Raw genomic sequence first — 16,743 nt, forward strand, 5'->3', positions numbered from 1 at the left:
ATCTGTCACACAGCAAATATGTTCTCCCAGTTTTGTTTCTTAGCTCAACTTTTTGTTTTGGTTGTTTATTACTATTTCATTGTGTTCACTTTTTGGTGATCAAATTTGTTTATTTCCTCTGTGGCTCCCTCCCCAAACCCAGCCCTTTTCCCTCTTCTATCTGCTGTCCCCCAAATTGATCTGATGGTATTTTAAGTGAAAACTATAATGCTGTATTGAGCTCTGACATAGATCGTGTCTCACCCAAAATAGATGGTGTTAGTTCTTATATTCCATGACCATTTCATTTAAGAATAAATAATTTAAAAAGTAAAGAACATAAAAACGAAACTTTGTCCTATTTCCTCTTTGCAGATCACGTCAGGAAAGCACCAGCTAGAAAAAACTTTGGAAGAGTTTAAGCAGAAGTTCTGCAGAACCGAACAGGCCTTACAGGCAAGTCAGGTCCAGGAAAATGAGCTGAGGAGAAGCAGTGAAGTAAGTGAGGCATCAAGATGCGAATTTATCAGCTACTTTGTGGGGTGAAGTGGGAGGGTACAAGAGAATTCCTGTGTTGTTTCTCTGTCGTTTATCATGACCACATGTAATTTTCCTTTTTATTTATTGGAAGTATTACAAAGTGTTTTGTAGATAACCTATGACATAGAACATATGTGCTTTTTTTTTCCACTTTCCATTTGTATATGATTACTAATAAGTGTCTAGCAATTATAGGTAAACATGGGTTGTATTAAGATCATGTATTAATTTTTTTAAAGATTATTTTAGATTATCTGAGAGATGGAAAGAAACAAAATTTTTCATTCTAAGAGGAAAGAAAATTGGTGATAGGAGGTATAATTTAAATCCCTTTTCTAAGGGTTGGTTTTTGAGTCATCAAATATTAACTTTGTTGAAAATCACAGATTTAAATAAACAAAAGCAAAAATTCTTGGAAGGGGCTCCTGGGTGGCTCTGTTGGTTAAGCCTCAGACTCTTGATTTCGGTTCAAGTCTCGGTCTTAGAGTGTTAAAACTGAACCTTGTGTCGGGCTCTGCAGTGGCCAGGGAGCCTGTTTGAGATTCTCTTCCTCTGCTCCAACCCCCACTTGCGTGCGTTCTCTCTCTCTCTCTCTCTCTTTTTCTCAAAAACAACAAGTAATTGTTAGTTGTTGCCCAAAGTCATGTTGCCATGTGCAAGTTTGACAGTGTCTTTTCTTTGAGATTCGTTTATTACACAAAACGGTGGATGAAGTTTCTCCAGTCGCTTGGATATGAGGAGAGCGACCTGATGTTGTTATGGGATTTTATCCATACTTACTTGATTCAGCTTCTCTATTTAGTGGCCTGGAGTTTTATTTTTTTTTAAGAGGGAGAAAAGGGGTTGGAAGGACAGAGGGAGAGAGAGAATCTTAAGCCAACTCCCTGCCTGCCCAGCACGGAGCTTGATGTGGGGCTCCATCCCACAACCCTGAGATCGTGACCTGAGCCGAAATCAAGAGTTGGATCTTTAACTGGCGGAGCCACCGGGGTGCACTGGCCTGTAGCTTATCTTAAACAGCTCATTTGGGGACAGTTAGTAGACTGAAACAGCCTGACTAGAACGATAAATCAGCACTGTACTCTTACAAAGAAGCACGGCAGAATGGGAGTTTTTTTCTCTATCAAATATCACAGGAAAGAATTTTTCCCACTTCTTTAAATCTTTTGCAATCATTTTTTAGACTGAAGATTCTTTTTTTGAAAAAAGAATTCTGTATAAAGAACAGTTCTTCATCAGATGGGGAAAGTCTCCATGTATTTATCCCCACAGCTCTGAAGAGCGTATCCTGATTGCAAAATCTGAACATCTGTCAGTAGCAGAGAGGTGATGGCTAGTGCAGCAGGCCTCGGAGGGATCATGCTGCTGGGGATAGGAGGCCACAGCTCTAGCCACCCAAGTGGAGGCAAACTTCGTGTCAGATGATGGTTTCATCAGTGACTGTTTTCAAATGGCAGTGTTTGTTTCAGCAAAACAAATGTTTGCCTTTTTGGCCAGTGGGGACCAACCAACAGATGCTTCTGCGAACATTTCCACAGGCACACTGGCACCGAACCCTTCCCCCTGTGAGCTTTCCTTCTAGCCAGAAACTCTCCCTCAACTCCACTGGCTGCCTAGTAGAAACATTTTGTTGAAGCAGTCGTCTGGTGAAGAGGGTCCAGCCACTTTTTGCTTGGCCAAGTCACAGTAGTGGGCTGGACACTGTGTGGCAGGTGTTTCTGAAGACATGTGTGCCTCCATGGGCTCTGGGCTCTGGGTTGCCCACTGGAGCTTGTCCACCTTGAACTCTAGCCTGTACGGTTAAATACATGTCCTGTTGGCGTTTAGATTTCATTGATTTCTGTGTCCCGTGAAAGGGGCTAGCCCAGGGCTTAGGGATTTATGTACTGTTGGCCTTCATTTATGTTTGTGGATCTGTGTCTTTATCAAGACTTCCCAGGGTCTAGCTGGCTCCCAATTTTGAATTGGGATTGGCATTAGAAAAGCGATTTACCCAGTTAGAGCAGTGGTGTGACTTAGTAGCAGAATGGTAGCTTAGAGGAAAGGAGACCTCGGATTGCATCATTTTCTGCCACCTCCCTGCTGTGTGACCTGCAGACAATGACCTAAACTTTCTGAGTCTGACTTAACTCATCTGCATATAGGGACTAATAATGCCCTTCCCTTTTCCAAGCTATATTAATGATGGCATTAAATATTCTACAAAAAGTGCTTAGCCCAGTGCCCAACACATGAATGTTTGTTAGTAAAGTATTGCAGGCTACCTGATCATTGCCCTGGTCTCCACAACAGCTATGACTTTTTGACGTTCCTGCCGTTTGCTGTCCCCGGTAGGCACAGAAAGTGAGGAGCCCCAGGACAGTGCATTTGAGATTTTTCACATTAAAAATGTTGCCTGTTCTATGCTTCTCTCACTCTGGTATCTTTCTGTGTCGTATTCCAAGTACAAACAGGCCTAACATGCTTATAGATTTTGGATGCTGAAATAATGCGACAGTTGTACCGAAATTTGCCTTGTCTGCATTTAGTAAATAGGCTGCTCACAATGAGAAAATACCCGTACGAGGAATGTGATTTAATGGCCCAATCAATGGCAAAATTAACTCTAGTATCAGAGTGAAAGGAGGCTTGAGGTAAGCTGCTCATCCCACGTCCAGTGCCAGCCCCCTAGCGTTAGGGGTAGGCGATAAAATACCATCATGTGATAGCCGAGATGAGGGAACGCTTGCCTGGGGACCTCCCTGAGCTTGGGGATCTGTAGCCTACCAGGTTCTCTAAGGAGCTTGGCCTGGCCGGCAGGAATGACGAGCTGGAAGGGGACACATCCTCTGCATCCTTCCCTTGTTCATGATAGAGACTTGGTCCCGGGGTGGGGGACTATTAAGCTCCATTCATGGGCGGAGATCACAAAATGCCCACAGTAACCGAAATTTGTTTTGTCTGGCCCTAGGAAATGATGCTTCCCTTGCTGCTCCTAAACTGAAGTTGATCAGGGCGGAATTGCTTGCTAAGCTCTAATGTGGGCTTGTGGTGATAGGGATGTTTGTTGTGCTTTTCCACACTAGTGCCCAGTTTTGCAAATCATTTGAGGATGCAAGAGATGCCTAGGAGAATACATCCTTGTATGCTTAACTCATTGTTGCTGATGAGCTAGCCAATCAAGTCTTAAGTGGCTATGGCCTCACAGAAAACTAATTGGTGATGGACGGCAGCCTACAGATCCATTTTCAGATGTTCATTTTCCACATTTTGGCCTTTTAAAATTCTTGGGTTGGTCGTAGCCATAGTATTACAAGCCTGCTGGGTCCCAGGATTGGCTGAACACTTTGTTAGAAACAAATATTTACGGAGCTAATGCCAGAATAGAGAAAGACCTGTTAGTCTCTCCGATGGGCTTCCTATTCATTTAAATGCCCCCAGTTATGGACAGAGATGGATAGAGACCAACAGACACATAAACAAGCACAAGTTGTCCCCTTCCCTCTCTCTTCTTCTTTTTACCTTGCTTCCTTCTGTGGGGGTGCCCCCAACTTTAAGCAGTGTCTTCTCAGCTTTGTGGCCCCTCCTCCAAATGCAGATGCCACTCGATTTGATTAGATTTTTAGGGTATGAAAATAAGTGTCACTATAAGACTGGGAAGTCAACTCAGGTGGTTAAACAAGCTGGTTACTATTTTACATTGAACTCATTCTGCTCACCTAGCACGATCATGTAGATTCGGAGGCTGTCAAATTTGGGGAAGAAATGCTAATAATATTGCTCAGTTACCCTTGTTAAAGTGCTTTAAGGTAGTTTTCCTTTCACATCTGTGATCTCATCTGAGTGGTGATCATTCTGAGCCAGGAGAGCAAACAAGCGATATAGTTTCTTATAGTTTAATGATGCTTGTTCAAGCTCGCAACATCCGTGCACCTTGATGGTCACTCTTGGCAGAGTTTAACACTGACTGGGGTGAACGTTCGCTTCTCAGTCTCCAGATTAGTCGGAGATGCCCATCAGTCCTGATTGATGAAGTGTCCATTTAGCTCATGGAAGGGAGCGGGACTAGGACAAAGGAGCCAGAGGAGTGTAATTACAACAGGCTCTGTCTTATTCTGAGGATGAAATGAACATATATGCATGAACACAGCAGCTGCCAGGAAGTTTTCAAGTATGTTCTACTAGCCAGATTCGCCCTCTTCTTGAATTTGGCTTTGCTGCATGGGTACCCATCTGCTGGTAGTAACCAGACTGATAATTGAAGGCAACCTTCCAACACAGCTTTGCCAGGGCCATCTGTTTTCTAACGGGGCTGTAGGGTTTTGGAGGATGGGTCTTAATTGTTTCTTTAAGATTCAAAAATCTCTCCCTTCTGCGGGGGGATATTTTTGAAGTGCAGTTTTTGAAAAAGGTGGCCTTCTGAAATGTTTTCCCCCTAAGGATGTGAGGAGCTTTGTTCCGTCTGTTTGTAACAATACTTACCAATCCCTGATGGTCCAGACCGTAGCATAGAATATAGGCCGAGATACTTATCGCCTAGTCATTGAAGGTAGAAGAACAGATGGAGGAATATAAATAGAGGATTTATTTATTACGGAAGTCTTATGTGGTTGATAAGCAATAGTGTTTTTATTTTGTTGTTTTTAAGATTATGTATTTATTTGAGAGAGAGAGAGAGAGAGAGAGCACAAGCAAGGGAAGGAAAGGGAGAAGCAGACTCCCCGCTAAGCAGGGAGCCTGATGCAAAGTTCGATCCCAGGAGCCCAGGATCATGACCTGAGCTGAAGGCAGATGCTTGACAGACTGAGCCACCCAGGTGCCCCAGCAATAGTTTTTATTTGGCATTTAAATAAATATTGCTCGGTTTTAAGATTAAAAAATAGGCATAGTCATAGAATGGACATGCGTATGAGTCTCTGCTACTTTTTTGTGTGGCTACTTCACCTAATCAGGTACCCAGAGAACCTGTTTTTACTGTGAAAGCTCGGATTCCCCCATTTAGAATGAATTCTTCCTTCCGTGCATCTGCCCTCTGATTTCCATAACCTATTCCACCTTTCTTTAGTATTTAGCACATCCTGATATGAACTAAGTGATTAGTATCAAGTCCTCCCCCACTGGAGTGCGAGACCGGCTCTGAGGGCAGGAGATTCTAATTTATGTTTGTATCTTTCCTAATACCATTCCAGCATCTTGCACACTGTAAATTTTCTTAATAAAAACTTAATATTCATAAAAACATCCTAATTATAGTAAGCCCTAAGATAGTTTTGCAATGAAAAGTAAAAAAAAAAAAATCTGTCATGTGAATTTTGGTTTATTAGTACATCAGATCTTTGCAAAGATGTATTTGATCATTCAGATGTGCTAGGACCTTGGAGCCTCTTTTTTTTTTTTTTTTTTTTTTTTATTTATTTGACAGACAGAGATCACAGGTAGGCAGAGAGGCAGCCAGAGAGAGAGGAAGGGAAGCAGGCTTCCTGCTGAGCAGAGAGCCCAATGCGGAACTCGATCCCAGGACCCTGAGAGTATGACCTGAGCTGAAGGCAGAGGCTTTAACCCACTGAGCCACCCAGGTGCCCCTTGGAGCCTATTTCTTTGAGGATCTTGTGAATAGGATTTTCCTTATGAGTTAACTGTTTAGCAAGCATAGGTACATTGAGAAAGATCAGAGAAGTGTTTCTTGAAGGAAAAAGATTATTTGTCTGTGTTAGGTTTTGTGTTTTTGTTTTGAGTTCTCTTTATAACATCATCTGATTGAAATAAGAATGTCTAACTTCATTAAGTACTTGAGAGGAAAGTGAGATTCCTCCCCTAGTGATATATTTAAGTAGTCCCATTTAGGGACCCTTATAAGGCAGAGGTCATAACTAGCTCGAGTGGTTTTGATTATAACCAGTTAACTGTGTGTTTTAGGAAGTGAAGAAGGAATACAGCGTCCTGAAGAGTCAGTTTGAGCAACGGGCTAGAGAAGTCTGCCACCTGGAGGAAGAGCTGAGGAAAGCCAGACAGAGTTTGAGTCAGAGCCAGAACGCTACAGAAGAAATGAGGGGTGAGTCAACATTGCCTTTGGAGGTATTCTTCTAAGCTGATGTCGCATGAGGGAGGATGGATGTCCTTAGAAACGTTTTTCGATTTTGCCATATATTCTCCCAGAAGGAAGTCTACAGTTGATGTGGAGAAACTTTTCTCTCTTCCGCTTTCTAGTTTCAGAGTGATAGTCTGACTTTTTTTTTTTTTTTTTAAACTGGAACACACGGAGTCCCAAACTGTCTTTGAAACCAGAAGGGTAAATATTCTCCAAACAAAAGTAAATTGTCAGTGCTGTCTCTCACCCCAGAGTGTTATTCTTTGTGTCTCAAGTGTGTTTGTTCGTTTTATCCGGACAGCTCATTTCCTTGCTTGTTATCATTTCCCAACAGTGGAGAAATCCTGGATTAAATGCACGTTTTCCCAGCCTTTAATGACCATTGTTTTTTTGATGACTTACTTGACTGAATGATTTTATTTCCTCACTTTCTGCACAGACACTGGATTATGCTGCACACACCACACAAGCCCACCATGTCACATTTATCTGTATGTACCCTTTGTCTTTTATGTACATTAATTTTCTCAGCTGGGTATTTGCCCCTCTAGAACTTCTTTTAACCTGCCCTAGGGAATGTGTGCTATAATTCCCCGTGACTCCTTTCTCTTTTAAATTCTGATCTAAGACAGCTTTCAGTTCTTCCACAGCAGGGGGTAAAAGTGTCAGTCTTCAGCTTTCTGGAAAGAAAACTAAGAAAAGGCAGGCCGAGGGCATTTTTCAGTGTTGGTCATGAGTGTGGTTGTGCCAGGTGCTCACAAGTAAAGTGGAATGGTGGCCTAGGAAGTAGCACCTCAAGGGCCTTCAACTTTCAGTAGGTAGACTGAAATACAGGTTAAAACTAGGAACTGAGGCACCAGGGTGGCTCAGTCGGTAAGTGTCTGCCTTAGGCTCAGGCGATGATACCAGGGTCCTGGAATCAAGCCCCACATTGGGCTTCCTACTCAGCGGGGAGCCTGCTTCTCTTTCTCCTCCCCAATCCAGCTCTCTCTTGCTTTCTCTCTCTCTCCCTCTCTCAAATAAATAAATAAATAAATAAAATCTGAACAACAATAACAACTAGGAATTGTTTTCCTTTGAGTGTAACAACTGAGTTTATCATACATGCTAGCTTAATCATCTATTGATATTCTCAATATTTATTCTCCCTCAATGTATTTGAGGAACATGGAGACCTCCATCTCAGCTGAATGAAAGCACGGTCATTATTTCCATCTAGGAGGGGCCTGTGGGTAGACATGAGATCCTAAGCAGAAAACAAGTTGGCAGTGGAGTCTAGAAAATCTTCCATTTGATTCCTCTATTCATAGACACATGATGAGGGGCTAGGATGTGGGCGACATTGTTCCTCAGTAGTACCTGTAGGCCTTGAGAGTTGTTGATACACAACAACTCTTTTGTACTTAAGCCCAATCCTGTGGATTTTTGGCTAACATGGTGAAATAATTACTCACTTTTCTGGGAAACCGGAATTACTCTGTAGTGAAATATAATGTTTCCACCTTAATGCCTCTCTTCTCACAGTTTTCTTTCTCTGAATAAGTGTCTCAGAAGGGGAAACACACACATAACGTATTTGTAAACATAGAAAACATATAAAAGAAAATAGTTTCAAGTGCTTAGGAAAATAAACCCCTTGCTGTTTTACACAGCAGCACTTTACTAAGCTGCTGAGAAAGAAGATGAACAAATGTCTTATCATCCTTATAAGGACCATTTCCTCATTGTCTGTGTGTAAGCTCAGGTAATTATCAGGTGATCTACGTTCCAGGAGGTACCCAGGCAGTAATGCTGATTGTTATAGGGCTTGAGAAGCTGTTGGTTTGTTTGGATTTTTTAATTCGAATTCTTCTAGAATAAGTATTTTTTTAAAAAATGACAGCTAAGGGCACCTGGGTTGCTCAGTGGGTTAAGCTTCTACCTTCAGCTCAGGTCATGATCTCAGGGTCGGATCGGGTCAGGTTGGGTCCCACATCAGGCTTTCTGCTTGGCAGGGAGCCTGCTACCTCCTCTCTCTCTTTCTCTGCCTGCCTCTCTGCCTACTTGTGATCTCTCTCTGTTAAATAAATAAATAAAATCTTTAAAAAAAAAAAAAAAAAAGCTAATTTTTTTTTTTCTTTTTTTTTTAAATAGCTAAGAATGCCTCTCAGGAAACCATGTTAAGAGATCTTCAAGAAAAAATCAATCAGCAAGAGAATTCCTTGACTTTAGAAAAACTGAAGCTTGCCTTGGCTGATCTGGAAAAGCAGCGAGATTGCTCTCAGGACCTTTTGAAGAAAAGGGAGCATCACATTGAACAACTGAACGATAAGTTAAGCAAAATAGAGAAAGAGTCCGAAGCTTTACTGCTTGCTTTGGAGTTAAAAAAGAAAGAATATGAAGAACTGAAAGAGGAGAAGACTCTGTTTGCTCGTTGGAAAAGTGAAAATGAACAACTTTTAAGTCAGCTGGAGTCAGAAAAGGGAAGCTTGCAGAGTAAAATTAATCACTTGGAAACTTGTCTCAAGACACAACAAATAAAAAGTCATGAATACAATGAGAAAGTAAGAACACTGGAGATGGAAAGTGAAAATCTCAGTGTTGAGATCAGAAACCTTCACAATGTGATAGACAGCAAGACTGTGGAGGTGGAGAGACAGAAACAAGCTTACGCAGACTTGCAACAGAAAGCTGAGTTCTCGGATCAGAAACACAATAAGGAAATAGAGAACATGTGCTTGAAGATTTCTGAGCTTACTGGGCAAGTGCATGATCTTGAACACAAGCTTCAGTTACTGTCAAGTGAAGTCATAGACAAAGACCAGCGTTACCAAGACTTGCAGGCTGAATATGAGAACCTCCAGGATCTGGTAAAATCCAAAGATTCTTCTCTTGTGACAAATGAGGCTCTAAACAGAAGTCTTTTGGCTTTTGAACAGCAGCCTGCAATGAATAATTCCTTTGCAATAACTGGAGAGCAAGGAAGCATGCCTTCAGAGAGGAGCAAATGCCATCTAGAAGGAGACCCAAGTCCAAAAAGTTCAGCCGTCTTACAAAATCGAGTAATGTCTCTCGAGTTTTCATTAGAGTCTCAAAAGCAGATGAACTCGGATCTACAAAAGCAGTGTGAAGAGCTGGTGCAGATCAGAGGAGAAATAGAAGAAAATCTCATTAAAGCAGAGCAGATGCATCAAAGTTTTGTGGCTGAAACAAGTCAACGCATTAGTAAGTTACAGGAAGACACTTCTGTTCATCAGAATGCTTTTACTGAAACTTTAGCAGCCCTGGAGAACAGAGAAAGAGAGTTCCAACTTTTGAATGAAAAATTAGAAACTGAGCAAGCAGAGATTCAAGAATTAAAAAAGAGTAACCATTTACTTCAAGACTCTCTAAAGGAGTTACAACTCTTGTCTGAAACCCTGAGCTCAGAGAAAAAGGAAATGAGTTCCACCATTTCTTTAAACAGAAAGGAAATTGAAGATCTGGCCCAGGAGAATGCGACTCTCAAGGAAATTAATGCAACCTTAAATCAAGATAAGATTAACTTACTCCAAAAAAGTGAGAATTTTGCAAACTGTATAGATGAGAGAGACAAAAGCATTTCAGAGTTATCCAATCAGTACAAGCAAGAAAGACTTATTTTACAAAAAAGATGTGAAGAAACAGGACACGCATTGGAGGATCTTAGTGAAAAATATAATGCAGCTCAAGTAAAGAACTCTCAGTTAGAATGCTTGCTAAATGAGTGCACTATTGCTTGTGAAAATAGACAAAAGGAACTGGAACATCTAAAGGAAACATTTGCAAGGGAACAGCAAGCCTTTGTAACAAAATTAGCATTAGCTGAAGAAACAAACCAGAAGCTAGTACTGGAGTTGGGGGCGGTGCGGCATGATCTGTCATCAGAGATTGCAGATATCCAAAACAATTCCAAGAGTGAGGCGGACGGTTTAAAGCAAGAAATCATGACTTTAAAGGAAGAACAAAGTAAGATGCAAAAGGAACTTAATGCCTTACTACAAGAGAATGAGCACCTGGTGACGTTAATGAAGACGAAGCAAAAGCACCAGATTCCAGAATCAGAACCAGTTAGCGACGCGGTGGAAGGAGTGAGTGAGATAAATAAATGTCATGTTCAACTTCCGATGGATCAAGAAGTTAAAGATCCTTCTCTAGACTGTCAGAACGCACAGTTGGTACAATTAGAAGCTAAGGGAATTAGGGAATTAAAACTTCGGGAAGGTGAGAAGGAAAAGGAATGCCTACTGCATGAACTATGCACAATTAGAATGGAATTAGAAACCGGAAATTTGCAACCAGACCCTCAGTCACCAGAACCTAGTGGCCCTAAAGACTGTGACGTAGGCACAGAAGAAAAGTATATGTCAGTGCTTCATGAATTGTCAGCAAGTCAAAATGACAACGCACATCTCCTGTGCTCTCTACAAACAGCAATGAGCAAGCTGAGCGAGCTAGAGAAGATGTGTGAGATGCTGCGGGTTGAAAAGCTCAAGCTAATGTCTGAGCTTGATGATTCAAGATCAGAATGTATTACAGCAACTCATAAAATGGCAGAGGAGATGGAGAAACTAGTAAATGAAGTTAAAATACTAAACAACGAAAATGGCCTTCTCCAAGGGGAGTTGGTAAAAGAAATGGCAGAAGATGAGTCTTATGAACAACAAAATGAGCAGAAACGTGCATCCTTAAATCCCTTGGGTGACAGTAATTGCTATGAGCATTTGACATTGTCAAATAAAGAAGTTCAAATGCACTTCGCTGAATTACAGGAGAAATTCTCATCTTTACAAAACGAACACAAAATTTTACATGATCAGCACTGTCAAGTGAGCTCTAAGATGTCAGAGCTACAGTCTTATGTGGACACATTAAAGGCTGAAAATTCGATCTTGTCAACGAGTCTGAGAAGCTTCCAAGGTGACTTGGTAAAGGAGGAGATGCCAGGACCCGAGGAAGGGCATTTTCTGTCATTATCATTCTCTTGTGTGACTGACAGCCCTAGCCTTACACGTTTGGGGGAATCCTCTTTTTGCAAAGACATTTTAGACCAGACAGGAGAAACATCACTTTTGAATAATTTAGATGGGACTATTTCAGCAAACCAGTCTAACGTAGAGGAACGATCTTGCTGCAGTCCGGGGAAGGAGAATCTGACCAAGAAAGAAATTCTGTCTTCCCCAGCGAGGAGTGTTGAAGAACTTGAAACCCTCTGTCAGATGTACGTGCAATCCCTCAAAGAGCTAGAAGAGAAAATTGAAAGTCAGGAGATTATGAAAAATAAGGAAATTAAAGAGCTCGAACAAATATTAAGTTCTGAAAGGGAAGAGCTTGACTGTCTCAGGAAGCAGTATTTGTCAGAAAATGAACAGTGGCAACAGAAACTGACAAGCGTGACCATGGAGATGGAGTCCAAGTTGGCAGCAGAAAAGAAGCAGACTGAACACCTGTCATTTGAGCTTGAAATAGCACGACTCCAGCTACAAGGTCTGGACTTGAGTTCTCGGTCTTTGCTAGGCACTGACATAGAAGATGTAAGTATCTGGGATTTACAAGATGTTTCTCTAGATACATGCCCAGTAGGCACTCGAGAAATGTTTGCTCAATTGAAATCTACATTAAATCAAACTTAAAATATTTTTAGAATTCAGGGGTATAAAAACAAAATATACCAAAGGTTGTTTTTTGTTTTCAATTTGTTTTTTGTTTTTTTAGCAAACTGCAACTTTAGAAAAATAAGTAAGCCTGATTGGGGCAGGGTGTATGAGTGTGAATTTCTATGATTCCACTCAAACATTACTCTATAGGAAATTACTGAAGATGTTTTTTAAAGCCTGGAGAAAATTCTATTATGGAGTCAGAAAGTCATCTTCAGGACATATATGTGTTTTCACTGTCAGTTAGTGGACCACAGTTAAATACTAAATTAAAACTTATGGATGACTATGTGATACGAATTTTAAGTTTTCTTGCCCTTTTCATACCATTTTATTGTTACAGAGTTAAAGTCATAAAAGTAAGTGCAGTTTATTACATATTACTGAATAATTTTCTTATCAACTTGCTCTGGTACAAGTCTATGATTTGTTAACAGCCATTTAAAGAGACATCTCTTTCTTTATGGAAGATGAAATTGTTCACTCATAACTTATGCCCTTTCTGGTCTACCAGCTAAACTAGTAATGTCGTACAGTCTACGAGTCTCACTTGATTCCCTCTGTCTGCCTCAGTAAGGTAGAGAGGGAAGGTGGTGATCTAATAGTCATAGTGGGCACAGCAGAAGATCCCCATTTTACAGATGAGGAGAAGGTGAGGTCCAGACATGTAGTTTATCCAAGAATATGAATAGTTAGTCCTTGGGCTGAGGATCTGGTCATGAAAACTTCGATCAGTGAAGAATATCGTAAATGCTGAAGATGGAAATTGAACATTTTATATGGAAATTGTTAGCCTCTTACTTGAGAATCATGAAAAGAAATTTTATATTTAGACTACCAAGAATATTTCTAGCTAGAAAAAATTGTGACATTTAAATATGTTACAATTTAGAGGTGCCTGGGTGGCTCAGGGGGTTAAAGCCCCTTCAGCTCAGGTCATGATCCCAGAGTCTTGGGATCGAAGCTCGCATTGGGCTCTCTGCTCAGTGGGGAACCTGCTTCTCCCACTCTCCCGCCTGCCTCTCTGCCTACCTGTGATCTCTCTCTGTCAAATAAATAAATAAAATCTTAAAAAAAAAATAGATATGTTACAATTTAGATGATCAGATAACTGATCTGGAGGATTTGTCTTCATGATAAATACCTTACCCAGAGCCTTGCCTGTGGAGAACACTGACTGAATGTTTGTTTAATTGTGTTGGATATTTGATGGAGAGAGGAGAATGGGGTGAGAAATATGCCATTTGAGGAGATGTGTTCAGCAGAGGCAAGAAACCAGTTTTTCTATAAAGTAATAATTAAGCGTATTTATTCTATTTTGATTCCTCTTGAAAAATAAAATGAGTTTTCCTTGTGTATAACAACTACAGGCTCCTCGGGGTGGAAACAATAGCTGTGATGTAAAAGAATCAGAAGAATATACTTTGGAAACTCAAGAGGGAACACCAAAGCGTGACATTCATCAGATTTGTGAAGAAGGTGTTCAACAGGACCTCAGTCGGGAGATGGAAAAAATAACCAAGACCAGTCCAGTCAGATTCACAGGAGAAGAATGGTCTAGGGAACAGTCTCCAGAAACCCCAGCAGAAGACAAAACCCAGGGCTGTTTAGAATGCATTTCTCAATTGTCACTTGCTGGTCCTAATGCTCCGGTTCCTGTGGATTTTCTAGAGAATCAGGTCACCATTCAGAATCTTCAACTGCAGGTGAAAGAGTCATCAAATGAGAATTTGAGGTTACTTCACGTCATAGAGGAACGTGACAAAAAAGTTGAAAGTTTACTAAATGAAATAAAAGAGTTAGACTCAAAACTCGATTTACAGGAAGCACAAATAACCACCAAGACGGAAGCATGTGTAGAATTAGAAAAAATAGTTGGGAAACTCAAGAAAGAAAAATCAAACTTAAGGGAAAGATTGGAATCTTTTGCTTGTGACAACAAGGAATTACACCAGAGAACAGAAAGTTTGGAAGGCCTCAATTCTAATTTAGAAACAGGCACAGATAAAAGGTCACATGCAGTTATTGAGGATAACGTGGCCGAGGTGAATGACAACTGGAGAGAGCGATTTCTTGATGCAGAAAAGGAGCTAAAGAGGATCCAGTTTGAGAAAGGTAGCATGGAGCATCACGCCCTCTCTGTGGAAGCCAACTTAGAGACAGTTCAGGCAGAGAAGCTATACTTAGAAAAAGACAATGAAAGTAAGCAGAAAGTTATAACCCGCCTTGAAGAAGAACTCTCTGTGGTCACCAATGAGAGAAACCAGCTTCATGGAGAGTTAGATACTTTGTCAAAAGAAAATAAAGAACTGGATCTAATGTCTGAAAAGATGAAGGAGAAAATATGTGAGCTCGAATCTCATCAAGATGAATGTCTCCATCACATTGACGTGGCTGAAGCTGAGCTAAAGGACAAAGCACAGCTCATTCAGACGTTGTCCTCCAACGTCACCGAGCTCTCGGAAGAGAACACTCGTCTCCAGGAGCAGCTGCAGAGTTTGGAAAAGGACTCACAGGCCCTGACTTTGGTAAAAAGTGAGCTGGAAATCCAAATTGAGCAACTGAATAAAGAAAAAGAATCACTTGCAGGGGAATCTGAAAGCCTGCAGACCAGACTGCATGAATCAGAACATGAAAAGCTGACCATCGCCAAGGCCCTGGAGGATGCACTGATGGAGAAAGGTGAGGTTGCAGTGAGGCTGAGCTCAACGCAGGAGGAAGTGCACCAGCTAAGAAAAGGCATTGAGAAGCTGAGGGTCCGCATTGAGGCTGATGACAAAAAGCAGCTCCATGTCCTAGAGAAACTGAGAGCGAGCGAGCGTAAGAGTGATTCGCTTCAGGATAAAGTGGAGAACCTTGAAAGGGAACTGCAGATGTCAGAGGAAAACCAAGAGCTGGTGATTCTTGATGCTGAGAATTCCAAAGCAGAGGTGGAAGCCTTAAAGACACAAATGGAATTGATGACCAAAACCCTGAAAGATCTAGAACTAGACCTTAGCACAGTCAAGTTCGAAAAAGAAAATCTGATAAAACAACTACAAGAAAAACAAGGTCAAGTGTCTGAATTAGACACATTACTCTCTTCACTGAAAAGTCGGTTAGAAGAAGAAGAGAAAGAAAAAATAGAGATGAGAGAAGAATCCAAAGCTGCTTTGGAGATGCTCCAAACACAATTGAAAGAGCTAAATGAGGAAGTAATAGCCTTGTGTCATGACCAGGAGATCCAGAAGGTCGAAGAACAGAGTATGGACACCTCGGGGCAGAAAATACATCAGCTGAGGAATAGCATTGAAAAGCTGAAAGTCCGCTTAGAAGCTGATGAAAAGGAGCAGCTCCAGGTCTTAGGAAAACTGAAGGAAAGTGAGCATCATGCTGACTTGCTTAAGGATAGAGTCGAGAACCTTGAAAGAGAACTAGAGATATCAGGGAAAAACCAAGAGCGCATGATTCTTGAGGCTGAGAATTCCAAAGCAGAGGTGGGGACTCTAAAAGCAAAAATAGAGGAGATGGCCCAAAACCTGAGAGATCTGGAATTAGATCTTGTTCATATCAGGTCAGAAAAAGAAAATGTGATAGAAGAATTACAGAAGGAGCAAGGACGGGTATCCGAATTGGAAATATTAAAGTCTTCCTTTGAAAATCTGTTGCAAGAAAAAGAGCAAGAAAAGGTACAAATGAGAGAAGACTCTAATATTGCCGTGGAGATGCTTCAAACACAAGTAAAGGAGCTAAATCAGAAAGCAGAAGCGTTGGGTCATGACCAAGATGCCTGGAAGGCCCAAGCACAGAATCTGCACAGTCAAGTAGATGCTCTTGAACTCGAGAAGGCTCAGTTGCTGCAAGACCTTGACGAGGTCAAGAATAACTACCTCAATGTGCAGTCTTCTGCGAATGGCCTCCTTCAACAAGTAGAAGACGGCAAACATAAGCTAGAGAAGAAGGAGGAAGAAATCAGCCTACTGAAAAATCAAATTCAAGACCGAGAGCAACTCACCTCCAAACTGGCCCAGGTAGAGGGAGAGCAGCAGCTTTGGAAGAAGCAAAAAGGGGAGCTGGAAGATCTGCTGGTGGAATTGGAGCAGAAGAGCCAAGGGCTGCAAGCCAAAAATGACACTTTGCAGGACACCTTAGAAGCACTGCAGAGATCTCACAAGGATCTGGAGAAAGAGCTTGAGTTGACAAAAATGGAAAACATGTCCTTTGTTGAAAAAGTAAGTGGCTTAACCTGTCTATATTTGAATATGTAGTCACGAGGGAGGGAAACCCGCTGTGTGGATTAGATTTCCTTCTGGGCCGTGTTTGCAGCATCGGATCAGACTCTGTAAAGGTTTTAAGTTCGTGGGGCCTTGAACTTCGGGGACAGGGAGCTGGCTGGAACAGCTGTGACTCTTGGCTTTGGCACACATTTACATGGGACTCTTCTACGGGTTAGCCCAGGTTTTCAGTGTGGCACCTGGACACGGCAGAAGCTTTGGGTTAGGCCCAGTTCCTGGTTCTAATTAT

At 41.4% G+C, this 16,743-nt stretch overlaps 1 protein-coding gene across 4 annotated transcripts in view; it reads left to right on the forward strand.

Moving 5' to 3' along the window:
- The window catches only part of CENPF (centromere protein F), a 62,380-nt gene that overhangs the window by 26,733 nt on the left and 18,904 nt on the right, over positions 1–16,743 (forward strand). For 3 of the 4 annotated variants that reach the window (XM_032318158.1, XM_032318160.1, XM_032318159.1), the window contains exons 10-13: positions 355–477; positions 6,415–6,550; positions 8,720–12,117; positions 13,611–16,451. In XM_032318158.1, the coding sequence (XP_032174049.1) occupies positions 355–477; positions 6,415–6,550; positions 8,720–12,117; positions 13,611–16,451 (6,498 nt within the window). The remainder of the gene's footprint in view (positions 1–354; positions 478–6,414; positions 6,551–8,719; positions 12,118–13,610; positions 16,452–16,743) is intronic. The other variant, XM_032318161.1, reaches the window with a different exon arrangement.

The sequence above is a fragment of the Mustela erminea genome, chromosome 17, assembly GCF_009829155.1.
Source record: "Mustela erminea isolate mMusErm1 chromosome 17, mMusErm1.Pri, whole genome shotgun sequence".
In the NCBI taxonomy this organism is placed as follows: domain Eukaryota; kingdom Metazoa; phylum Chordata; class Mammalia; order Carnivora; family Mustelidae; genus Mustela; species Mustela erminea.